Source organism: Arachis ipaensis, chromosome B4 (assembly GCF_059453495.1).
Source record: "Arachis ipaensis isolate K30076 ecotype BB chromosome B4, ASM5945349v1, whole genome shotgun sequence".
NCBI classification, from domain to species: domain Eukaryota; kingdom Viridiplantae; phylum Streptophyta; class Magnoliopsida; order Fabales; family Fabaceae; genus Arachis; species Arachis ipaensis.
In genome coordinates, this window is record NC_142439.1 from 116,674,856 (window position 1) to 116,701,023 (window position 26,168).

A 26,168-nucleotide genomic window follows, 5' to 3' on the forward strand; every position below is an offset into this window, starting at 1 on the left:
GTGGTCTTTGCGAGGATATCATCCACATACACTTCCACCGTTTTGCCTATGAGGTCACTGAATATCTTGTTCATTAACCTTTGGTACGTGGCCCCGACGTTCTTCAGGCCAAACGACATTACCTTGTAGCAGTATATTCCTCCCGGCGTTATGAACGCTGTTTTCTCTTCGTCTGGCCGGTGCATCGGAATTTGATTATAGCCAGAATAAGAATCCATAAAGCTCAGATACCGGTATCCCGCTGCCGCGTCGACGAGCGCATCAATATTGGGTAGGGGGTAGCAGTCCTTGGGACATGCTTTGTTGAGGTCGGAATAATCCACACACATCCTCCATTTTTCATTGTGCTTTTTCACTAGAACTACATTCGACATCCAGGTCGAGTAGTCGAGTTCTCGAATAAATCCTGCTTCGAGGAGGCTAGCCGTCTGCCTGACCACCTCCTCTGCTTTTTCTTGTGACATTTTCCTTCTCCTTTGAGCCACCGGTCTGGCCTCCGCCTTAACGGCCAAGTGATGTGACATGAGCTGGGGGTCTATCCTTGGCATGTCGGCTGGCGTCCATGCAAACAGGTCACCGTTAGCCCTGATCATTTCTATTAGAGGTTCCTTCAGGTCGTGTGGGAGGTTTCTGTTCACGAAGGTGAACTTCTCCTCTGTGTCACCGACTCTGAACCTCTTTAAGTTCCTTTCCGGCTCGGGTCTTGGCTTGTCGCCGACTCTGGCGTCCAAGTCGGCGAGGAACACCCCGGAAGCCTCTTTAGATTTCTTCCTCAAGGAGAGGCTGGCGTTGTCGCAAGCGACTGCCGTTTCCAAGACTCCTTCTATGGATCCCACAGATCCATCATCAGCGATGAACTTCATTACCAACATCTTTGTGCTGATCACTGTCCCGAGGTCGTTGATAGTCTTTCTCCCTAGGATGACGTTGTAGGCCGTGGAGTCTCGCAGAACCACGAACTCGGCCATTACCGACCTCCGTCCCTGTCCTAATCCTACGGATATCGGTAGGGAGATTATCCCGTCTGGCTTGATGAAGTGGTCGCCCAATCTTACGACACCGTGTTGGTGAGTCTTTAGATCGGCATCCCGTAGGCCCAAGGCGTTGCGGAACATGATATTTGAGTTAGCCATAGTGTCCACGAGGATCCTCTTGACGAGGCCGGTTCCCACTCTGGCCGTAATGACCATGGGAAGGTTTTTCGTAACCTCATTGAACCATTGGTCATTCGGACCAAATGAGATGGTTGGGGGCCCTCTTGGTGCTTCACACGGAGGATGAGGAAACCGCCAGGACTTTGGCGTCTTTCTTGTGTGCCGACCTTGACCTTGGAGCCGCGTCCCTTGCTATTACCACGTTCACTATGGTAAGGCCGTGTTCGCTGTCCTCCGGCTCATGACGTCGCTTCACTGCGCGGGTCTTGTCTTCTCCCTCGTGGTCGCAATCTCGTCTTCTCGGCTCTCTGATAAGATGGGAGAATTCGGCCAATTTTCTGTCCCGGATCGCTTGCTCCAGTGCGTCTTTCAGGTCGAAACAAGCCTGTGTCTTGTGTCCATAGCCCTTATGATAATCACAATAGAGGCTTTTGTTCCCCCGGTTCGGTCCTTTAGAGGTCGAGGCTTCGACAAGATTCCCTTCTCGGCTATTTGCTGATAAACTTCTATGATGGGGATGGAGAGGGGGGTATAATTAGTGAACTTCCCGACACGAGGAAACGGCCTGGACGTCTTGCTCGGACCGCCGTCTCTAGCGTGCTCCTTCTGCCTTTCTCCACCACCTTGCTGTCGAGATTGATTGTAGGAGGGCTGCCGCTTGTTGGCAACCACGACCTGACTGACTTCTTCATCGTTGATATATTCCCTGGCTACGCTTTGGATCTCCTACATCGTCCACACCGGCTTCGTGGTGAGATGCTTCCTGAAGTCCTCGTTCAGAAGTCCATTCGTCAAGCACAGACTAGCTACCGAATCAGTTAGCCCATCGATCTCCAAGCATTCGTCGTTGAACCGGTCTAAATACTTTTTGGTCAGCTCGCCAGACCTTTGAGTCACCCCGAGCAAATTGATCAGGTGCTTTGCCTTTGCAATTCTGGTCGTGAATTGGGCTAGGAAAGCGCGGCTGATGTCCGAAAACTTGGCCACCGAGCCTTGCGGGAGGCTGTTAAACCACCGTATTGCAGGTCCCGCCAGGGTGACCGGGAAAGCACGGCATCTCACTTCGTCTCCCACTCCCTCCAGGTTCATCCTGGTCTCGAAGGCCGTGAGGTGCTCCTGTGGGTCTTGGGTTCCGTCGTACCTCATATCCGTGGGCTTATCAAAGTGCTTTGGTAGCCGGACCTCGAGGATAGAACGATGAAACGGGGTTGCGCCCATGATCACGGGTCGCCGCATTCTCCTTGGTCTTCCCCCGCCGTCTTCCCGGTCTCACTCTATGGCGCGTCTCCTTTCCGGCCTGGTGTAAATGACGGGGTCACGACGTCTTCTTGGGCGTCCTTCTTCCTCTCGGACGCTCTCGGATTCAGATCTTGGGCTAGGGGTTCGCTGGGAGTGACTTCTCGGAGGAGAACGGGAGTAGCTGGGTTTGGAAGTTCGTTGATGATGTTCCCGATCTGCCAGCTGGCACTCCAGGTTCCACATTCTGTGACGCAGTTCTTGCATTATTCTGGCGTTGTTGCTGCCTGTTCCCCCAAAGGGGCGTCTTTCTTGAGATCGTGAAGACGGCTCGGTTCGTCGTGTAGGGGACCTCGTGCGCTCCCGGGAGGAAGCTACCGAGGCTTCCCCTCTCCGCTCGGCCCCATGGCCTGGTTCTGTGGAACCCAGTACGACGTCCATTCAGGCGAGTTTCCCACAGACGGCGCCAATGTACGGTAGGTCGGGTACCGGACGGTTCGGGTTGGTACTTCGGTTGATGAGAGGGGGAATCGCCTGGTTCCGGGTTGTTGGGTTGGAGGAGGTGTAACCGACGTCCCGAGCTCTTCGTGTGGAGAGGGGGGGTGTCACCTGCAAAGACACTCCGGCGCTCTAGTTAGTCAGGTGTGCAGGCGAAAAGTGAGAGAATGGTATGTGACGTACCTTGGGGAGGGGTAGGACCCTCCCCATATATATTGTGTCAGAAGTGGGTCCCACAAGAGCAGACCCTCCTTCCTCGAAGCTTCCTCATACAGCTGTAGTGGAGAGTTGTCAAAGACGCGTGTTCGGATCGGTGGTTGAGCTGCTCGTATCCGACCGTTCGGGTCGAGTGGTCTATGGGTCGGGTCGGCCCGCAAGCTGTTTGGGCCAGGTCGTAACAGTTATGTAAAAATAATGTTTAGTGATATTGATATTTTTTAAAAAAAAAAAATACTAAGTTGAATATTTAAATTTCTATATATATATATTAAAGTAAACTCTACAATAGGTTTATAAATCTCAATTACGATTCTTTTCTTTAAAATTTTGTCTCCTGTATGATCCTTTTAATTTTGTTTAACTATCTTATTATTTTGCAAAGTTAAATAGTTAATATTTAATTTAAAAATATAAAAATTAATAAATTTTAAATATTTAAAATTTTATATAAAAAATAAATTCAACAAAAAATCGACACTAAGGATAGACACGATAAAATTGATGATATAATAAATTCATTTCAAATTTTAGCAATGTAGAGACTTGGAGTATGATTTATTTTTTAAACAGTTTATTATTACTCTTTGATTTGGAAATTCACATCAATTTCTTATTGTCTATCTTATTCCTGCTCTTTATTGTTTTTCACATTGATGTTATAAAAGTAAGTTAAGACATATGCAATTGACCATTTCACGTAAGCTTTTCTTTTATCTGTTCATCATCGATATAACTGGTTTTTCCTTAGCTTTACCATCAACGGAAGATACAACACATGCAATTGATCATTTCCCTGCACTAAAAATTAAAATTAAAAGAAAAAAATTGGATAAGGGAAATCTTTGTGCAGCAATCAGAAAATAAATTACCCTACATCTTTTATACTTATACCGATCGACAATGCATATAATTTTGTGCTGCACATTTATTTCTCTTTTGTTCCACCACAAACGCCCACAACAGCAACAATCAATGCGTACTTTCATTATCAAAAGGTAAAAAACATTTTTCGCTAAAATAAAACAAACATGATAAATACAATGTGACCTCAAAATGATAATGCATAGTTTTGAGATGACTTTATTAGTAGGCGAAATAAAATAAAATACAGGTCAACAGCGGCCATATGGCCTCAAAGTCGTAGAATTTAAGGCTGGTAATTAATGAGTAGGGTAGACTAGGTAAAGGTTTAATTCTATTCGATAGTCATATATTTGAATTTTTTTTAAAATTCAATCCTTTATTCGTCAGTGTAGAGTTTCTTAACTCTAATCTTACTTACATTTTAAAATTTATTGTCCAATTCGACCCCATTTTATTTGTACGTAATAAATTATTTTTTAATCAAACACAATATTTAATTATTCTATATTTCATAAACATAAAAAATACAAAATTAAATCTATAATAAAATAAAATAAAAACAAAATTATAATTAAATTTGTATAAAATTACAAATATAAAAAAGTAGGTTCTATCTCTATTAAGTTCATTATACATATGTATAATAATATTTAACTATATACTATACTATATTAAAAATATAGATTAGTCGGATAGAGTTAAGTTTAAACTCTCACCCGATTTTATTCACAATTTAACTCGCTCCGCTCTTAACATAATTCGTTATGGATTGAATTGTCAACTCTATCTAAATGAGTTGAATCGAATTGAATATCTGTAATAAAATTAGTATTGCTAATCCTAAGAAAATAATTGCAATTTAAAATGATTCGCTTGGACCCAAAAAAACAAATTTGCTTTAAGAAATATTTTTTTATTGATTTTTTAAGAAATATTCATTTTTACTTAAGTACATATAACATAAAAAACAATTATAATTTTCATATAATATTAAATAATATTATAAATAAAAAACTAGTTGTGGTTATTTCTTACATAATGTTAAAATAAATAATTACATACTGATAGAGAGAAGTTCTTGTCTTGCAAGCCATTTAGAAAAATACTAATGTTATTTATCACAAAAGTAATGTGTAGATAGATATATATCTCAACTAGGTGTATATTAAAATTTAAAATTATTATATGTACATTATAATCAATTATTAAAATTAATTATTAATATAAAATATATATTAGAATATAAAATATACTAAAAATAAATTAAATAATATATATTTATATATAAATATAATGATTAATTTTAATATACACTTAATATAATTGATTAAAATCAATTACAAAAATTAGTTATTAGTATAAAATATATATTAAAATATTTTTAATATATATTTATACATAAATATATGATAACAAATAATATTTTATTTATCTTTTAAATATAAGGATGAGAATGTAAATTAGTGAAAAATGAATGAGATTTACAGTGTTATCTGATAATAATAGTACTAATATAAAAATTAAATCGTTATTTATTTTTTCTTTTGCAAATAGCAATGTTATTAATTGAGGTTTGGAGTTGTTTGATTCATTATTCTTGTTGGTGCTTGATGTGTGCGATTGAGCATCGACATATGGCATACCCAAAATCAAGATCCAAAAATGGCAGTATGATTGTGTTGTGCTTGGGTTGCGTCCAGTGGAGCAATGGTGGGGATGAAGGTGCATACATGTTGAAGCTGCTGAATGCACTGAAACCCCCTGGCTGGTCCAACACCACCCACATGTGCGAGTGGAGAGGCGTGACTTGCAACAATCAAAGTGGAAGAATTGAACAGATCTGTCACTGACGGGAAGAGTTCCTTCAGGCCTCAACGACTCCCTCTCCCAACTCACAATCCTCAATCTCTACAACAATTATCTGAGTGGGCCAACCCCACCTTCCTCCGACAAGTGTACCTCGGCTACAACAACTTCACCTCCATCCCTCATGGTTGCTTTCATGGTCTAACTAGTTTGCAGTACTTGACCTTGAGTAACCTCAAGCTCCCACCATGAAACTTTCCTACCGATTTGATTGCTCACTCCTCCCAACTCCAATACCTCTACATACCTCTCTTCTATAAATCTCACGGGCTCCTTACCAAACATATCTCATTCCTTCCCAGCTATCAAAAATCTTTATCTTCCTAACAACAACCTCTCCTCCATCCAATCTAACCAATTTGGAGGCCCTCTATTTGGCCAACAACACCAACCTCCCACCATGGACCTTCCCCTTCGATTTGACTCATTCCTCATTGAAACTTTCCTACCTGGACCTCAAGGCTACAAATCTCATGGGATCCCTACCAAACTTGTCTCATTTCTTCCCAGATTTGTACCTAGTTTCACTCTCTAACAACCACCTTAGCTTCATCCCCCAAGGTTGCTTCCAGGGTCTACCCAGTTTGCTGAGGCTCAACTTGGGAAACAACACCAATCTTGCACCATGGACCTTCCCCAACGTGACTCACTCCACACAACTGAAAGAGCTCAATCTTGTTGCTACAAATGTAACAGGCTTCTTACCAGCAGACATATTAAAATCGTTGCCGAACTTGCAAACAATTCTTCTCTCCAACAACCACCTTACTGGGGTTTCGCCAGAGTCTTTCGGAGGATCTAAGGTTGTCACACTGCGTCTCAACGATAACGGCTTTTCGGGTACAATTGATGTGCTTTCAAACATGGTCGACTTGTCTGAAGCTTGGCTTCAGGGAAACTCCTTTGAAGGCCCAATTCCTGACTTGTCCCGTTCTACAGCTTTGCTAGATCTGCAACTTGCCCACAATCTGTTAACAGGGATAGTTCCAGATTCTCTAACAACACTCGATTCGCTGCAAAGCATTTCTTTGAACGACAACTTTTTGCAAGGTCCTTTGCCCCAATTTGCCATTTATCCTGAGGAGAATGTGAATCTTGGTGTTAACACCTCAAATGGCTTCTGTCACAAAAATTTTGGACCTTGTGATCACAAAGTGACCATTTTACTTGAAATTGCTGCAGAATTTGGGTATCCAATTTTGTTGCCACGTTCATGGAGAGGAAATAATGCCTGTAAAAATTGGAGTTTCATTACATGTGATGACAAAAATAAGATCAGAATAGTCAATTTGTCAAATCTGAAATTGACAGGCACAATTTCACCTGCATTCGCCAATTTAACTGATTTGCGGAAATTGTATTTGGATGACAATAATTTGACGGGTGAAATACCTCAAAGATTGACAACATTGCCTAAATTTGAAGTTGTGAATGTCTCTAACAACCATCTTTCAGGAAATATTCCCAAATTCTCACCAAAAGTCAACTTTATTGCCACAGGCAATGATTTTCATAGTGGTTCCGACCATAGAATCTCAATTCCTTTGATTATAGGTACTTCTTCCTACCTTCACATGTACCATATAAGAATTTTTTAGAGAAAAGTTTTAATTTCAAATTATTGTTTTTAGTTATTTAATTTGATTAAACAATATATAAATACTATAAATTATCTTTTACAGATTTAAAAATAAAACTAATTCAACAGTGATGCATGATAAATATGTTTGATTTGCTTGTATCAAAGGTTATTTTTGTGAAATTGTTGTTGAATTTATCTTAAATTTTTTGAAATATTAGCGCCAAGAATATATTTGATGCAAATCGAAAATTTTTGGGACAAAATTGAACCAAAATAAAACTTAAAAATATTTTTAAAATTTTTAACAAATTTTAGGACAAAAAATATATTTTATCCTAAAATTAATTCATAATTTTATATTACATGTATTTTTGGTATTTACATTCTAATTTATTTTTTTCTAACTTTTTTTTAATTATTTGCAAACAATAAAAACAATAAATAAAGATATAAGTTTTTATAACTCTAATATAAAAACATATATATTTTTTTAAATAAATAGATTCAAATTCCTGAAACAATAATATATAATTTAATTTATCTTCCATTTTAGTTGGATGATTATATAGAATTATATATAAATTATCAAATAAATATTTTATAAAATATTTTTAATATAAAATACTTTAAATTTAACATTAGTTTATATATGATCTAATTAATTTTAAAAAATATACTTTATAATATAATTAATTTATTTTTTTGAGCATGGCGTAGTCTCACTCTAATATTAAAAAAAAATTTGTTGATCCTTTGCTTTAGTATTTGAAATATCGAACTTGATTTTTAAATTGTGGAATCATTTTAAACTTTTATCAACTCAATATAAAAATTATGAATGATTGAAGTTTTAACTATCCTATGTATATATTAAAATTAGTTATTAATTAATATAAATACATATTAAAGTATAGAAAAAGTATATTATAATATATAAAAAATAAATTAAATAATATATATATTTATATATAAATATATTAATGACTAATTTTAATGATTAATTTTTATGTACAAATGATTTTTTTTTGAATTTTTGGTGCATGTTTCTTATGAATTTTTCTCAAACAATTCAAATTATTGTTTGTAATTGATCTCCACTTCCTTGCATTGTACACGTACATACAGGCTTATCAGCAGCCAGTGTTGGAATTTTTGTAACATGTGTTGTGGTTATTTACAAACGCAAGAGGTTGTGGAAAATCATGTTCAAGAAAACAATTGTTGATCACAATGTTGAGAATTTGATACAAAGTGATGGGTTTATGATGCAAAAACGATACAAGTAAAAAAAAATGACTAATTCATTTCGTGAAAAATTAGGATAAGGAGGATTTGGTGTTGTATATAAAGGAAGTTTAAGTGATGGTCGTCAAGTAGCAGTGAAGATATTAAAGGAGTCCAAAAATAATGGAGAAGAATTCATAAATGAGGTTGCAAGTATAAATAGAACATTTCATGTGAATATTGTTTCATTTTTAGGATTTTGTTACGAGACAAATAAAAGAGTTTTGATTTATGAATTCATGCTAAATGGTTCTTTAGATAAATTTATTGATTAAAGGGTATCGTTTAGCGTTGTGTGTAAATTAGATTGTGATAGACTTTATTAGTATTGCTCGAGGACTAGAATATTTATATTGGGGGTGTAGTACTAATATTTTACATCTTAATATTAAATCACAAAATATTCTTTTAGATGAGGATTTTTGTCCTAAAATTGTTGATTTTGGATTAGCTAAAATATGCACAAAGAAGCAAAGCATTGTATCTCTATAGTGCGCAAGAGGAACGGTAGGATATATTGCACCTAAAATATATAATCAAATATACAGCGGAGTTTCTCGAATTTCTCGTAAGTCTGATGTATATAGTTATGGAAAGTTGATTCTTGAAGTAATAAGATGAAAAGAGAATAATAATAAAGATTTACATACCAGTGAAATGTACTATACAGACTGAATTTATAAGGAACTGGAGTAAGATAATCTTTCAGCAAGATGCTTGATAAACACAGAGAATGAAATGATGATCTAGTAAAAAAAGATTGTTTTGGTAAGCATGTGGTGTATTCAAGAAACCATCCTAAAAAAAAGTGATAGAAATATTAGAAGGACCACTTAATTCTATCCCATTTCCTCCGAAACCAACGTGGTTTTCTCCCCAAGGATTAAAGTTGCAATCTTCAGAAATGGCTTATGACAATACACATGAGGCAAATTCATCAACTTCAGTGCAGAATGATTCCATCAATCCAAATGAGTTTGCCTAAGGCAACAAAATTTATGTAATTATTGTGTAACATATTTCTCATTATACTCTTGACACCACTGTTGCATGGTATCTCTTTTTCTCAAATGGTATGTATTATGGAGCTATAACAACTTGTTGACATGAGAAAAGTGAAGCTTCTCATTGTCTTAGGGGCACTTGTAGTTATGGTTGTGTATGAGTAGTGTGTTTTGCTTTCTTGATGCCTTGCTATATAAGTAATGTGTAATCTTTTCTTTCTTTTTCTTTCCTTCTTCTTCTTGTTTTTACTTCAACTACAAATATCAAACCTCTGTTTCACTGTGCAATCTGTCACAAACAGAACTTTAATATAGTTTTTTAGTTGGATTTTGATTTTACACCATTGATACTCAAATTTCTTCCTATAATACATAAAATGAATAATATTTAAATTTTATTCTGTATATAAGTTAAGTAAACCATTCCAAACACTACATTAATTTGAGTCTCTAATATTATCTCTTTCATTGAACGCATTTAACAATTATATTGTATCTTACACATTATGTTTTTGAAAAGTCTCAAAATAATATTTGAGTCATTGCTGTCTTATACTCTATCTCTAGTGTTTCTATCCTTCAATCTTTCTATGAAGGCTACTTTGCTTGTTATGTAGAAATAATGTTTAATGATATTTATATTTTCTAAAATGGATTCTTTGCTTGTTATTCTCCTCCCTCACTTAATATTCTTCTTGATAATGATTCAGATTCCTCCTTACTTAAGCTCCAATGATGATAACTATAGAGGTTGTGCTAATGCTCCCTATGATTGTGGGGAGATTAACAACATTGGCTTTCCATTCTGGGGAGGAAATCGTCCAAAGCAGTGTGGACACCCTCTTCTACAACTCAACTGTGATAGTGATCATGGCTTCACTACTTACATAATCATCAAGAGCATGAGATACCAGGTTTTGGAAGCATACCCGGAAAACCAAACAATGAAGATAGCAAGAGTGGACTACTTTGAAGGCCTATGCCCTTCTAAAGCAGTGATATCATTGTTCTTTAAATAATGGTTTCTCCAATTCTATCACGGGGTTTCTTAATTGTTTCTCAAATGGCACTTCCAATGAATACTTTTATGCTCATCTTGGGGATCTAGGTGCTCCTCCTTCTGCTGTAATATGCACAACAAAGGTGTTTGTTCCATTGTTGTTGCAATATGATGATGATGAAGTGGACTTGTCATGGAACAAAATAGAACGTGCTATCCAAAATAGATTCTGTGAGATGGATAGGAAGTGTAGCAGAATGATTCAAGTGTATGAACTCAGGTGGAGCCTGTGGCTATGATTGGAATCCGAATCAAGCAACATGTTATTGCAAAGACCGGTCTAATTATTCAAATTTGGGTGATGGGCTCATCAAAACTTGTGATGCTTCTGCTACCTCACCACCTCATCAAGATGATCTTGTCCTTCCAAATTCAGGTATGTAATAGAGCAGCTTATTTTCACTTGAGTCCGTGAAAAAGAATTTGTTGATGGTCCCAACTCAAGTGGGACTCGCACTTTAAAAAGAAAATGGGTTAATATTCAAATTTGTTCTTGTAAGATATTTTTATTTTCGTCCCGAATGATTTTTTTTAATCAAATTAGTCCCTGAAAGATAAAATATAAGTTAAAATAGTCCTTCTGTCAGTTGGACGATGACGTGACACGCCACGTGATAAGTCAGTGCCACGTGGCAAGTTAGTGCCACGTGGCGGGTCAGTGACACATGACAGATCAGTGACACGTGGCATATCACTTGACATGTGAAAAAAAATTTTATAGTCAAAATAGTCTTTAAAAGTTTAGACGTAAATAATTTTCATTCCTCAAATTTTAAAAATTAGTCAAACTAGTCCTTATATAATCTTTTTTAATTTTTTCATAATATTAAATTTAAAATATTTTTTTATACTACTAATTTTAATAAAAATGTAATTGACAAACAAAACATTAGTAATTATATCTTTTCTTCTTAAAAATTTTTTTCAATAAAATTATCTCTCTCCTTTAATTATTCTCAAAATCTCTCTTATACTTTTCTATTCTAAAACATTTTTCTTACATTATTACATTTTGCTGGAATATCTATATATATATACACTCAAAATTGAAATGTATGTATTTATTAACCTAAACAAAGTTATATGCTCAAAATCAAAATTTATGTATGTTAACCTAAACAAAGTTATACCACTATTTTCTTTCTACTACATATTTTTTTTTCATTACGATATTACTTACATATAGGATGTAATGGTAGTGATGCTTAGAGTCAAAATTTAAGAAGATTCACAAATTTTGCTTCAATTAAAAATGTGTTGTTTAATAATAATAATAATAATAATAATAATAATAATAATAATAATAATATTTATTATTATTATTATTATTATTATTATTATTATTATTATTATTATTATTATAAACGAATTGCTTCTTAAGCGTAATACGTTTAAAGATCATAATAAATTTTTGTGTGTTTCATATGTTTGAGATAGATTATATAATTTTTCTTTTAATTTCACAAATCAATGAGATAAAATAAAATAGGAAATATTATACCTATGCATAACACATACTACTCGCACTAGTACATTATATAAATAGATATGTTTCCTATTAAAATAAAAGGAATTTTATTATAATTTTTGAATCAAAGGAATCACTTTTTGAATCTTAATATTCTAATATAATTTTTTTAAATATTTCATTTAAACAAGTTTGGAATTGAAGCAAAATTTGTGATCTTCTTGAATTTTGACTCTAAGTATCACTACCATTACATCCTATATGTAAGTAATACCGTAATGGAAAAAAAAAAGATGTAGTAGAAAAAAAATAGTGGTATAACTTTATTTAGGTTAATATACATAAATTTTGATTTTGAGCATATAACTTTGTTTAGGTTAATAAATACATACATTTCAATTTTGAATATATATATATATTCTAGCAAAATGTAATAATGTAAGAAAAATGTTTTAGAATAGAAAAGCATAAGAGAGATTTTGAGAAGAATTAAAGGAGAGAGATAATTTTATTGAAAAAAAATTTTTAAGAAGAAAAGATACAATTACTAATGTTTTTTTTGTCAATTACATTTCTATTAAAATTAGTAGTATAAAAAAATATTTTAAATTTAATATTATGAAAAAAATTTAAAAAATTATATAAGGACTAGTTTGACTAATTTTTAAAATTTGAAGATGAAAATGACTTGCGTCTGAACTTTCAAGGACTATTTTAACTATAAAAAACTTTTTCACATGTCAAGTGACACGTGGCATGCCACGGGTATGCCACGTGTCACTGACCCGCCACGTGACCTGCCACGTGTCACTGACCCATCACGTGGCGTGTCACATCATCATGCGTCATCATTCAACTGACGGAAAAACTATTTTGACTTATATTTTATCTTTCAGGGACTAATTTGATTAAAAAATCATTCGGGGACAAAAATGAAGATCGCATGATCTTTCGGGAACGAATTTGAGTATTAACCCAAAAGAATAATAATAATAAAAAGAGAGAGCAATGGCTTATAGACACGGGAAGGAAAAGAGAGAGAAAGAGTATCCTTCATTTTGAAAGAAAGAAACAGAGAGAGTGAGAGAAAAAACCACGACCGAGAAGGGAAAATTGGGAGAAAAGTTAAGTGTCATTTTGATCTCATTAAACTAATAAATTTGTTGTATTTCTTATAAAATTTTAGCATGTTATTTTTAGTATAGAGATGAATATTAGAATATAACTTGCTAGTTGTATTGTTTTTCTTTTTGTTTGATTTGAGATACCTATTTTATGAAGAATTTATGTTGATTTCATCCATTTTGATGATGTATTTTGTCGATTATTGAGATATCTTAATATTTTCTAAAAAAAACTGATTATGTGCCTATTATTTTGATAGTAAAAATTTTCATTAGACTAATAAGTCCTGTGAATTTTCTGTCTTTATTTGAAAATTTTCTCACGATAAAAATTTCAATATTTAATTATTTAATTTATGTCATTATATTTACTAATTGAAGTATTTTTGGAGTTTGCTTATTTAACTACATAAGTTGTGAAAAAATAATTTTGGTGTTTTTGCTCATAGACAAGTTCTTCTCTGAATCTCGATTTTTTCCAACAAACCTAGACAGGGTAATTGGAAAATGAGTCCAAAAACGAGGGTGCGAAATTGATATGAACATCACCATTTTTATTTCAGCTTTTCGTTTTTCCTATTTCCGTATCAATTTTTCACCAGTATCGACCAAAGCAACTCTTCACTAGCTATAATTTCACTCATATTCAATTATCAAATTTCTCATATATAATGAGCTTCTTAGTGCATGACACTAGAATATATGTAGGCAGCTATATAGAGGAAGAGGGTGGGACGTGAAGTAGGGAAGGGGAAATAGGGCCTTCTCAAAATCAAATTCAAATAAATAAATATAAAAAATCAAAAAGTAAAATAAGAAGCAAATTTCTTTTCTTTTTTTTTTTTTTCAGAATGGTGGAATCTTTTTTCCTATGATAGAACGGTTTTTCAGATTGATTGGAGCATCAAGTTTGGATTCTGGCTATGAGCAGTTTCTGTCAAAAGTAATAAAACTATAAAAGTAAGATTCAAGCATAATGATGGGGATGGTTCATCGTGATTCAAAAGTTAGTATACAAATACATACAACAATCTTCACCGTAAAACTAAATCGGAATATGGCCGGAGAGGTGGGTCGAGTACCTATGGGTTCGGATAAAACTGTTATCCATAAATACACTTATTATATATAATTTACAAAATATAATATATTAAATTAAATCTATAAATTATGACCCCCAATAATTTAACATATATTTAACCATAATCAAAATAATTTATGAAGAATAAATATACAAATTTTAAATATTAAAAATAAACCAATAAAAAATTAAAAGAAATCATGGTCTACTTAAAAAAACTACCAAGGTTAATATATGTCAGGGTTAATATGGAGGAGGGAATGTACTTGTGTTTGTGTAGATATTAGTTTAATTAGCTGACCTATATTGAACGGTTTTATATTTATTACGAACTTACCACATTTTGAAAAAAAAAAAAAAATATAAACCTGAGGAGACTGTTTATATTAAGGATTGAGGGTTCATAACCTTATCTACTGATATATATTTTTGGGGGACAGAGGGGTTTAGTTATGTTGAAGTACTTCGTAATTTATTAGCCTTCAAGTACATGGAAACCTGCTTTATGTTGCTTTTGCTTTGGCCTTCCATGCGACAAACTTCATATTTTCTTGCTTGTATCTTTTCCATTCACTCAAAACAGGTAAGATGACTGGCTGTATAACAAACAGAAAATATGGCTGCAATTTAGAAGAAAAGTAGAAAAAAAAATCAGTATATTTCAACTTGTAATATAAAATTATGAGTGAATCTGAGTTCTTTTTTGTGAAATGCTTGTCATGCTTGATCAAGCTTTCGAAATTATAATCGTGCTCATTTTCATAATCCAGTGACAGAAGCAGAAGAATTGAGAGTTACACGAACAAAAAGGAAATGACAATGAGCTATACATATCTCTTACAACTTTTATGTGCACGCTTTATGATAAAATGTCATCAAACTAAACCAGAGTTATGTTTACATCTTATGTTGACTCGTAATGTGTTCCCTAATTATGATGCCAATAGGAAAAAAAATGAGCCCTAATATGGTTGAATCATTCAATTATCGAGTGTCTCAACCCTCATATGCCTGTTAACTTATAGTATTTAGGACAAAGATGAAGAGTTAAAGAACCAACCGTATAGATGATAACAGAATGCCAATATGAATAATAACTGATAGACATAATTGAAGGATGAAAAAAGGAATCCTCTGCCAGAGATCTTGCTTGCCTTGATGATGCTGACAAGAAAAGAGATTGATCATGTTTAGCATTAGGCAACAGTATAAAAATCTTCATCAAAGTCACTAACAAGATTTTGAAATCAAACATAAGCTGAAAGAAAGCATACCAGCAGATGCATCATAAATTCCAGCAGATGCATTACTTTGAGCAAATTTTGCAGCTTCCAAAGAAATCATCACCTGGTCAAAGCCAAGTAGGCAACACATAATGTTAAGGAGGGGAGGGATTTAAAGTTAACAAGAGTATGAAATTTTCATTATCAGTTAATCAGTTAAAGGTGAATTAACACAAGCAACCTTTATCATTCTTAATACACTGGAAGATAAACTACAGTTTCCAACCAAAATATCATCCAATAAGCATTTACAATCACCTGTTTTCCAATTTCATCAGTGATAATCATCCTTGGCAACGATTGAACCTGCATGGAATTGAAGTTTAAGAAGCTTACGCTAGATACTAGCCAGATTGAAGTTAACAGACTCGGTAGATAAGAGTATACGTACCAATCTGGAAAGAGATCCAAGTGTTGCCGCACAAGAATAGAGATTAAAGCAAACATGATTCCGTGACAAAACATCCAACTCCCTACATATAATCACAATCAATGAGAACTAATTTGACAACATTTTATCTATTATGGACTATTTTCTTTGAAAAAATGGAAAAAATAACAAATATTACTTTACAGAGATAAATATTTAAGTGAAACAAAGACACTGCAATTTGTTATGCCTCCGAGAGTTGTAGCATCCCCCTCAAGCGTTGTGAAAAATGATTCTTACCCAAGTCTATTCTAAAGCAGGAATATTTGTCTTGTTGTTTCATTTAGGAACCGTTTATAGAGACCAAAAGCATACAGAATGGATGATAAAACTTTTTAATAAAAAAATTATATCCCCCATGATGTACACAGGAACTTGTAAAAGGAAATTGATGTGAAATATAATGCTCGTTCTGTCATTCAGCCCTCCCAAAATCATGTTGAAACATGTAGTCATGATCAAGCTAACAAGCTTCCAAAATTATTTTAACATAACAAAGAAAATTACTTTGTAAACCATGCAATTAATATTTTAACATATCACTCTTACCATTGTGTGAATCCTCTTTCACTCCCTTGGAGCACGTATGTGCCTGATTGACCAACATAGAGGTTATCAGACTTAAGACCAAGGAGTTGCCGCAACTGCCCCATTAGAATTTCAAAAAGCTTCTGGATATCCTGTTTCATGACTTGCATGATTCCATGTTCAGCAAATGAATTTATGAAAATTAACAATAGTGGGATATATGAATACCGGCATAAATCAGTTGCATAATATTCATTATCTACACCAAAATAAAATAAAACTTATGAAATTAAATGGTTTGGAACAAGAATCTATCAAGTATTTGTTTAAAAGTTATAAACATATTACACATAAAATAAAACTGTACTTTGTTTGTTTAGCCACACTTTGAAAAAAATAACACTTTTGTAACACATCAAAATCAAACCATACATTTTATCATCTAATGGTAAAAAAGAAGCATCTTCATATGAAGACAATAATAAAATCTCCATGGTAGTATCCACCAAAATAAAATACTCCAAATATTGCTTTACTTTCATTGTATATAGTGAGAAGTTTTTCCTATATGAGAGTTAACAAACTACTAACAGCGGCAATTCATGAGTGAAAGGAAAACCTGGGTTGAAATCATATGTTTGACTGAATCCTTACTTTCCAAATCTTTTTTACAGCTTTGGGGATTCCATACGACAACACCTCCCCACATCTACAATATTCCGAAATAGCCTCTTCATAACAACAATAAATTTGGCAATTTTATAATACATGTAACAATACAAAAACATTAAATAATGAGATTTTGAAGATGAGATAAATAACTGGGGATATAAATCCATTAGTATTAGACAGGTCTCCATTTGGAAGCTCCAACCGGAGAGGACATTCCTTTGCTGATGGTATATACCTGGAATTATGAACAAGAAAACTTGCAATCTAAGCTCTGTCTATATGCAGAACACAACTACTACATTGAAATCACACTAGAGAATATGTATAATGGTAGAGAGAATGAGATAAAGAAGTAATTCAAAAGTAAACTAAGAAAAGAATTATTAGGTTCTGGAAAGTGTAAGTAAATAAATCTAGGGTTGAGCTAAAAAGTATACACTACAAGTTGCAACATTTTAGATCTCCCACCGGCTGCAACTGAAGTATCCAAGTACCACTCATTAGAATTAACCTGTTCAACATAGTCAATTGACCACAGCTATATCATTATCATTTCTCAGGTAGACATTAAATGAAATTTGAAAAAGGACAAATATGAACACTCAGCAGATATGTTTTAATGCATTAGCAATGATAATGAATTCACGTAATACGAACCAGATTTACACAAGACTTGCATAAATCAAAAGATGAATAAACTTCTAAATAATCAAAGCATCAATTTGTGATTTATCTGATAGGCTGCGTTAGAACTAAATAGTAAGTACACTTAAATTCTAAATCATAAGTCAAGAGGCACAGAGAATGCGCACAAAGAAAGGAAGATCCTTGGTACTAGAAATGTGGCTTCCAAGCACTTCATCCCAGTAAGAAAATGAAGACTTTTGCGTATGATATAAAACCTGCCAATATGAATAATTATAAAATCAATCAAATCTAAACCATACAATGTTTTTTAATTGTTACATGCAAACAAGAATTTACCTGGCTTTCAACTGTTATGTTTGCTATAGGTTGCAAAGATTGGATTACAGGTTGCAATAGAATCTCATCAATTTCACGAAAATTCCTACATTAAGATCACAACAGAAACTTCAAAATGATTACAAAGAAAACTAAGGTAATACTTTTAATGACAGGACATCAAATAAATAAATAAATAAATAAATTTCAACAACAATCTACAATGTAACATTTAAAGCCTCATTGCCATTAATCTCTGTGAACTCCACATTTCATTTCAAAGCAAGTTCTCTCTATGCCAAACTTTTTATAGCATATCTAGAAAAATTCCCAGTATAGCAAAACAAATGCATGTTATCTATAAAACACAACAAGAACACTCCATCGAATTACAGTTTTCACAATCCATACCAATCATATATCCAATCCCGCGGCTCTGCATTGAGCAAACTGAAGGAAAGAATAATCCTGCCATCAGCACCAACCGGCATGAACTCGGCACGAATCGAATCTCCTTCACTCCTACCATTCATGAACACCTTGGCAAAGATTTCAGCCACCCTCGAAAGCGCCTCCTCCTCCAAAACACGGCCGAGTATCCACGCGTGCCGATACTTCCCCACCACAGCCCTCACCTCTGCCTCCTTGTCGCCCCCATTCACCACCACCACACTATACACGTTCCCTCCACCATCCACATTCCCCAAACAACCCCTCAGCAACTCATCAACATCTTCATCATTAAACTTCCCGCCAAAAAAAGCAACTTCTTCACCACAATTAAACGGACACTGAACCTTCGAATTCTCCGTCCGCGTGCAACTTGAGCCCGAATCAATCACCACAGAGACCTCATAGGCACCGCAATTACCGCATTGCGAGGAGTTAGGGTTCAGTAGGGACATCTTGTTGATAATTGCTTCTGCGACGTCGTTTGAGGCGGTGAAGTTGAAACCAAGGAACATGGCTTGGAATTGGCAACGGAAGTGTAAGGGTTCGGAGTCCAATTGCGAAGAGAATGCTTCTATTCCACAGAAGGGGAGCGGAGAACGGTAGATTTCGACCGATTTCCATAGCAGCGGGAAACCTGCAAATAAACGGGACAGAAAGAAAGTCAAATAGTTGACCAACACTGGATTGAGTCAAAGTAGTTGACCAACTGCATAATCGGCTACCTAGGATGAATGAGAAGGGGACAATGACGGTGATGATGACAGGCTTGAGGCCGGGTTTGGTGGTTCGCATGGTTTTGGGGTCCAACTCCATGATCTTCTTGTTTCTTCTTCAGTGGGTTTTTGAGTTGAGTTGAGTTCAGTTTCAGTTTCAAAGGACAGTGGGTTTTAGATTTTTTAGTAACCGCTCTGCAAGCTGTTGGTGTGGCGGTTTCATTGTTTTTTTTTTATTTTTTCGAGATTCTCTATTTAATTGATACCGTGATCTGATCATGATTGTTTTTTCCTCCAAATCAACTCATTCAGTTCCAATCATGATTATATTTGGACTTGATTTTGAATCACTCAACTTTCTATTCCTGCCTCTCCATTATGGCCATAGAAGAATTCATCGCATTAGGAGGCATCATACTGCATACATGGATTTTACTTTATAATATTGTTATCCATATATATAATGAAAATCAGGTTATTCATGATTAATCGGTTTTATTCCATGTAATCGCGGAGATACCGTCTTGAAAATAATTTATGACTTAGGCCATCACATAAAACGATAGAAAAATATTTACAATTGCACAATATAATAATATTCCCTTCCAAATTAATAAAATCCTTACATAACATTATCAAAATGCAAATTAATGTAGCTTTTCAAAATGACAGGACATTACCCATGGTTCTGTTACTTTATATATAAAAATATAACATTAAAAGTAAAAACTACGAAAACGCGTTATATATATATATATAGTAAATGTCCAAAATGGTCTTTGAATTTCAAATTGCTATTTAATTTAGTCCTTGACTTTTTAAAATGACCAATTAAATCCCTGAAATTCGAAAAACTGCATCTCCGTTAGTTTCTTGCAGAAGTGCCGTCTAAACGTTGATGATGTGGCATTCCAGCTATACGCTGATGTGTACCAAAGTTGAATTTGATTCAAATTGGTACCTGAAATTGCTTAATAATATCCAAATTAGTCCATCTTCAATTATAAAACCCTAATCCCCAAATTATTGTCTTCTCTTCTTCAATCTCTCTACTGTCTTCTTCTCTTCTTCATCCTCTCCGCTATCTTCTTCTCTTCTTCGACCTCTCCACTATCTTCCAGTTCATTTGGTTTTTTCGTCTGCATGAGTGATGATGGGTGGTGGGAAGAGAAGCCAAAGTAGCTCAAGTAGGAACAACTCTGTAGGGAGACCTTATGGCAGCAAAAGAATGTGCAACAGGGGAAGTAAGAACGCCGTTTTTTGTAATTGCAGACTTTGGATGGTGATGAAGTACTCAACGACAACAGAGAATCTTGGTAAACTATTTTATGGTTGTCCAAACTAGGAGGTAAGGTTATGGCTCTAAAGAAAATGTTAAGATAGTTTCACTTTGAGTTTGGATTCACCTGCGTTTTTTACTTTGTAGTATGGAATCCATTGTAATTTTTTCTGTTGGGTTAATGGAGGTGAAGAACCAGTTTGTGCAACACCCATCTCACAAAAAATTTTGCATGAGTTCAATTGAAAAATGACAAATTTAAAAAGTGATGTTAAAACCTTGAAGATGATGATAATGGTTACCTTCTTAAAAGTGGAAAATATATTTTAGCTTAATGGACGAACCTGCAAGGATACATATAATTTAAATATGTGTTAAACTTAAAATTAATCCAACTGCATTAACTTGTAATTAAAATAGTTTTTAGGTAAGTGTACTGATGTTGTAGTTCAGGATGAATATAAATTGGAAGATAGCAGAGAGGACGAAGAAGAGAAGAAGACAGTAGAGAGATTGAAAAAGAGAAGACAATAATTTGGGGATTAGAGTTTTATAATTGAAAATGGACTAATTTAAATATTATTAAGTAATTTCAAGTACCAATTTGAATCAAATCCAACTTTAGTACACATCAGCATACAGCTGGAATACCACATCATCAACGTTTAGAAGGCGCTTCTTTAAGAGACTAACGGAGATGCACTTTTTCAAATTTCAGAAATTTAATTGGTCATTTTAAAAAATCGGAGACTAAATTAAATAACAATTTAAAATTCAAGAATCATTTTAGACATTTACTCTATATATATATATAACACAATATCATTTTCCTTATATGAATATGATCCTGAAATTAGTGAAAGGAAACAAAATTGGTACACAAATGATCAAATTGTAACTTCCTGCAGGAGATTATAGCGTTATTTACTATGTATTATCTATATATAGTAGTAACGTTAATTCTTTTTGAAGCTATAATTTTTATATTTATCCATTATTATAATTCTATCCATTTAAGATCGAGCAGGCTGATTTTATTGTAATCCAAATATTTTAGAATTTTATTTTAATTTTGAGGGTAATGTTTATCTCCGTATTGTTGTTAGCGTACATTTCATTTATACTAGGAGAAGAGGAAAGAGAAGAAAAACGTGAAAACCTTAACAATAATTCATAATAGACTGAAGCATTGAAGGACAAAAATAAGAACACAACACCAAAATGGAAATATTTGATAATAAAAAAATTAATTAAAATTAATTAGAATTTATCTTATTTAATATTTATTAATTATTATATAATTATTTAAAGTGTCTGTATTTCTTTTCATAAAAATTTTAATATAGTACAGGCTCATTTAGATACTTGTGACTAGTAAACTCAACTTTATGCTCTCCTTTTTGCCAAGTGTTGAATAATAAACCCAGCAAACGATTAAAATGAAATGAAACTATTTTTCTCAATCATTGTGAGCCAGAATAAGGAATACGCGGTATGAGAAAACATAAATAGAATGAGAAAACATAAATAAATAGATCATATTATAATGAATAAAAAGTAAAATATCACATTAAAAGAACATATCAGTTTACCCACTTAAGCAAATGATAAGACTTGAATTTTGTCATCTATATGTAAGGGTTTATTAGTCAATGGCAAATTTTAAAATAAAACTCAAATTTACGATGAATTAATTTTTAGATTATTTATTTTCATACTTTAAAAGTATCAATGAGATTAATTTAGAGAAATAAAAAAACATATATTTAAAAATAGTATAATGATAAATAAGTTTATAAATAACTAAACAAACAAACATAATAAAGATTGTTTCAATAAAAATTTTGAACAACATTAATAACTACCAATCAAATGAAAATACACATTTTACGTACAGAGATTCTAATATTACTAATTAAATTTATTTTTTTAATCTTATTAATTCACATTATTTACACATTGTTCAAAAATCTTGTTAATTACCTACACTTTTCCTATTATTATTTGACGTACAGAGGTTCTAAATACGCGTCTATTCAACACACAAAAGACTGAAAGAGTGCAGAGAGATTGAAGGGTAAGTAAAGGATGAAAATAACAATTTATTTTTGGAAATTACCTAGACAATTTGAACTTAAAAGAATTAATTTACTTATTGGGAAATAACTATAATAAAGTTGAAAGTAACTAGTATAGCATTATTAGTATTACCTAACATTATTCTCACCCCCTCTCTCTTTTCAAATTCTATTTAAACCCCACACTGACAGCAACAATTATGAAGTCACTCCAATTTAGTATTATTACAAGTGAAATAACCCGTGCCATGCACGTGATAAAACTGAAATTATAATTTTAAATTATTCTATTAAAATTAATTTGAATTGTAATAATTTAATTAATAAATAAATAATATGATGTGCATTGTTCGTATTTTTTTAAATATAGTATTAAATATATTAACTCGAATGTAGCTATTAAGTGTATACAAATTATATTTGAATTATGAATTTTCTAAATGAAATTATCCCGTTTAAAATATTTAAATTATGATTTCAATCATAAATTACAATTATGATTTAAATTTTTTTTATATAATATTACATTTTTTTTCTTCATTTTACTATTAATATGTTGATATTGCAAGTCTAAATTACAGTATTTTACTTAATCTTGACTGAAAAAGAAAATAGTTACGTGTTTCTATCATTTAATTTATTTAATACACAATGTGCTAATACTAACGATATTTTTTAAAAAAATATATTGATAAAAATATATATAATATAATTACAAATATAACATAAATAAATAAAATATATAAATAAATGCAAAACCAATATGTTTACCAATGTCTTTGTTAAATTTTATAAATTAGAGAATAAATTATGTATTTGGTTGCTTGGTGATCACATAGATGATCAAGTAATTGGATTGTAAATTGATCTCATAGTGTACATTTTATTTTTTTCTCATTTTTTATTGAAAGCGAGAATTAAGGGAGTAAGTAGTAATATATAAAGAAAAAAAACTTGCACAACAACACATCATTATAACCTAAAGAAATATTCATATTAAAAGTTTACATTCTACAATTCATGAAGATCAATCACAATGTACTGGTCACTTCTTTCTATTTTTGACCATGATATGAGTTTTTCTTTTCTAGTCAAGAATCTAATAACATCTAACTGAACAAAAAAATGAATTAAAAGTACCAAATTAAGGACAAATGAGTGAATAATATAAGAAATTATAACTTTGAACGTGTATAAAATAAAAAAATTTACTGATTTATTTTATATTAAATGATAAAACTAACATTAGTATATTAATAAAAGGATATACCTTTAAAAAAAGTCACAACATAATTTCAAATATTTTTATAAATAAACTGTTAAAATTTTTATTATCGATAAAATGATACTATTATACAATTTTTTGGCAAAACTTAAAATCAAAAGGAAAATAATTTTGTGTGGGTTAATATAAATTAATTACGTACCAAATAAGTAGGTTCATTTGTTTGTTCAATATATCAGCATGAGCAAGCAAATTAAAATGATTATCCAGAATTTTACGATTATCGACCAAATGTACTATACCTGACTCAATCTTAAAAGATATTTTGCACGTGTGTACAGTCAGAAGATATATTCCGCTTGATTTCTCGATCTCAAAATTTGAGAAGACATATACTTTCCTTTCTACCAATTCATTCTCAAATATTTTTGTCAAATAATTCTTGATTGAACAATGAATTTTATCGTATTGCAAAACAAATTAAAAAGTTATTAGCATTTACAAAGCTATTAAAAAGAATTGTCTTTGACTTGATTGAACAATGAATTTTATCGTATTACAAAATAAATTAAATATAAAAGCTATTAGCATTTACAAAGCTATTAAAAAGAATTGTCTTTGACTTGTGAAATAGTGTACTTATAAAATTAACTTAAAATATGAACTACAAATATTTATAAGAATTTAATTTTGATGCACTGACAGTGTAAAGTAGTTTTATACGTATATCCAATTACGTAATGACACATCAATAAAAATAAATACATTTCACATTGACCGCGTGAATGGTTATCCAAAAGAACAGATGTGATTGCACGACTATGTAAAATGCTTTACACTGTCAGTGCATCAAAATTAAACTCTATTTATAAATTGAACTTAGCATTACTTGAAAAAATTTAGTAAATGAATCAATTAATCTTATCATCTATTAGAACTATTTCTATGTAAACCGTCTTACTCTTGTCAAACTTGAATGGAACTTTTTATAGCCTTATAATTCTTGTCTTTATTTTTCATACTTTCTCTTCGTATAATCTACTATAGGTGATACTATTAATAGGATCGTAGTCAATAGTCATTAGGTATGGAAAAAAAATAGAATAAAAGCTATGTGAAAATTATAAATTTTTTAAATAATAAACATGAAAAAAATTTTACTGCTTATTATATATACTAATAATATGTCAATAATTTTAAAAATTTACTAATAATATTAATAGTTTAAAAATAATTTTACTATAGTTATAATAAATTTAGTTATTACTCTAAATAAATAAAATAAATAATATATTTGAAAACTAAAGAAAAAAAGATTAGCGGTAATTATATTTAAAATGTTTCTATGTTTTTTTTTTTTTTTTTTGCTTGCTATTCTTTCGCTAACAAATCAAAAAAACTCTAAATTTAAAATATAACAATAAATATGTCATGTAATGAAAAAATAACAAACTATATATATATAATTGCTATATAGGGAGTCAATGCACAAAGATATGTTATCGTAATAAAATATTACACTATAAATAATTATATTTGTCAAGTAAATTTATTTATATTCTATATCTATTATATTATTTTATGTAAAATTAAAATCTACTCTTCTAATTTAATATTATATATATTTACTTTTTACATTGTCTAAAATTAAATTGGGATTATGTCTAAAGACTTAACATAGTAAACAGAATGTAATTAATATCTAATATTTTAATAATTAAAAACCTAAAATAAGTTAATAGATAATAATAATTAATACCTAAAATATCATATATATATATATATATATATATATATATATATATATGATATTGTCCAAAATTAAATTAAAATTATGTTCAAAGTCTTAATACTGTAATTGAGGTATAATTAATACCTAAAATTTTAATAAGTAAATACCTAAAATAAGTTAATTAAATAACAACAATTAATACCTAAATTATTGAAAAGGAATTTTTAATAAATGTGAGGAATAAAAATAAAAAAATTAATTAAATAATATTAGTGTTTAAATGAAAGAGTTGATAAAGAATAATAATTATAAGTAAAAATAGTATTTTTATTTTGAAAAAAAAAAAACTCATGAGAAATTGTTTAATAATCC

At 32.0% G+C, this 26,168-nt stretch overlaps 2 protein-coding genes and 1 pseudogene across 6 annotated transcripts; 2 read left to right on the forward strand and 1 right to left on the reverse strand.

The window, feature by feature from the left end:
* The first annotated feature begins 5,671 nt into the window (after positions 1-5,671).
* On the forward strand, positions 5,672-7,435 carry LOC107636919 (receptor-like kinase TMK4). Its single transcript, XM_021122529.2, has one exon. The coding sequence runs from the start codon at positions 6,311-6,313 to the stop codon at positions 7,433-7,435; it is 1,125 nt and encodes a 374-aa protein (XP_020978188.1). The 5' UTR covers positions 5,672-6,310.
* Positions 7,436-8,621: 1,186 nt separating this feature from the next.
* LOC110271555 (PR5-like receptor kinase pseudogene) lies at positions 8,622-9,688 on the forward strand (annotated as a pseudogene).
* A 4,960-nt stretch (positions 9,689-14,648) lies between these two features.
* LOC107639686 (uncharacterized) lies at positions 14,649-19,842 on the reverse strand. Of its 5 annotated transcripts, none has more exons than XM_088483022.1 (13): positions 19,492-19,719; positions 18,728-19,403; positions 18,338-18,422; positions 18,166-18,255; positions 17,791-17,864; positions 17,504-17,588; positions 17,301-17,390; positions 16,703-16,833; positions 16,115-16,196; positions 15,982-16,029; positions 15,715-15,787; positions 15,501-15,604; positions 14,649-15,036 (listed from the first exon to the last, which is right to left on the reverse strand). In XM_088483022.1, exons 1-13 carry the CDS (start codon positions 19,580-19,582, stop codon positions 14,944-14,946), a joined length of 1,722 nt encoding a protein of 573 aa, XP_088339148.1. In that variant the 5' UTR covers positions 19,583-19,719; the 3' UTR covers positions 14,649-14,943. The 5 variants fall into 5 exon arrangements, with proteins under 5 accessions (XP_088339148.1, XP_088339149.1, XP_016198730.1 ...); XM_088483023.1 differs by having other exon boundaries at positions 14,804-15,060; positions 16,703-16,844; positions 17,336-17,390; XM_016343244.3 differs by having other exon boundaries at positions 14,804-15,060.
* Between the last annotated feature and the right edge of the window lie 6,326 nt (positions 19,843-26,168).

Excerpts from the sequence above, each read along its gene's own strand:
- LOC107636919 (XM_021122529.2), top strand. The coding sequence starts at position 6,311 with ATGGGATCCCTACCAAACTTGTCTCATTTCTTCCCAGATTTGTACCTA.
- LOC107639686 (XM_016343244.3), bottom strand. The coding sequence starts at position 19,582 with ATGGAGTTGGACCCCAAAACCATGCGAACCACCAAACCCGGCCTCAAG. Across the intron at positions 16,834-17,300 it reads AACATATGATTTCAACCCAG|GATATCCAGAAGCTTTTTGA; the intron begins GTTTTCCTTTCA and ends GTCATGAAACAG. Across the intron at positions 15,605-15,714 it reads AATTTATGATGCATCTGCTG|CATCATCAAGGCAAGCAAGA; the intron begins GTATGCTTTCTT and ends TTTTCTTGTCAG.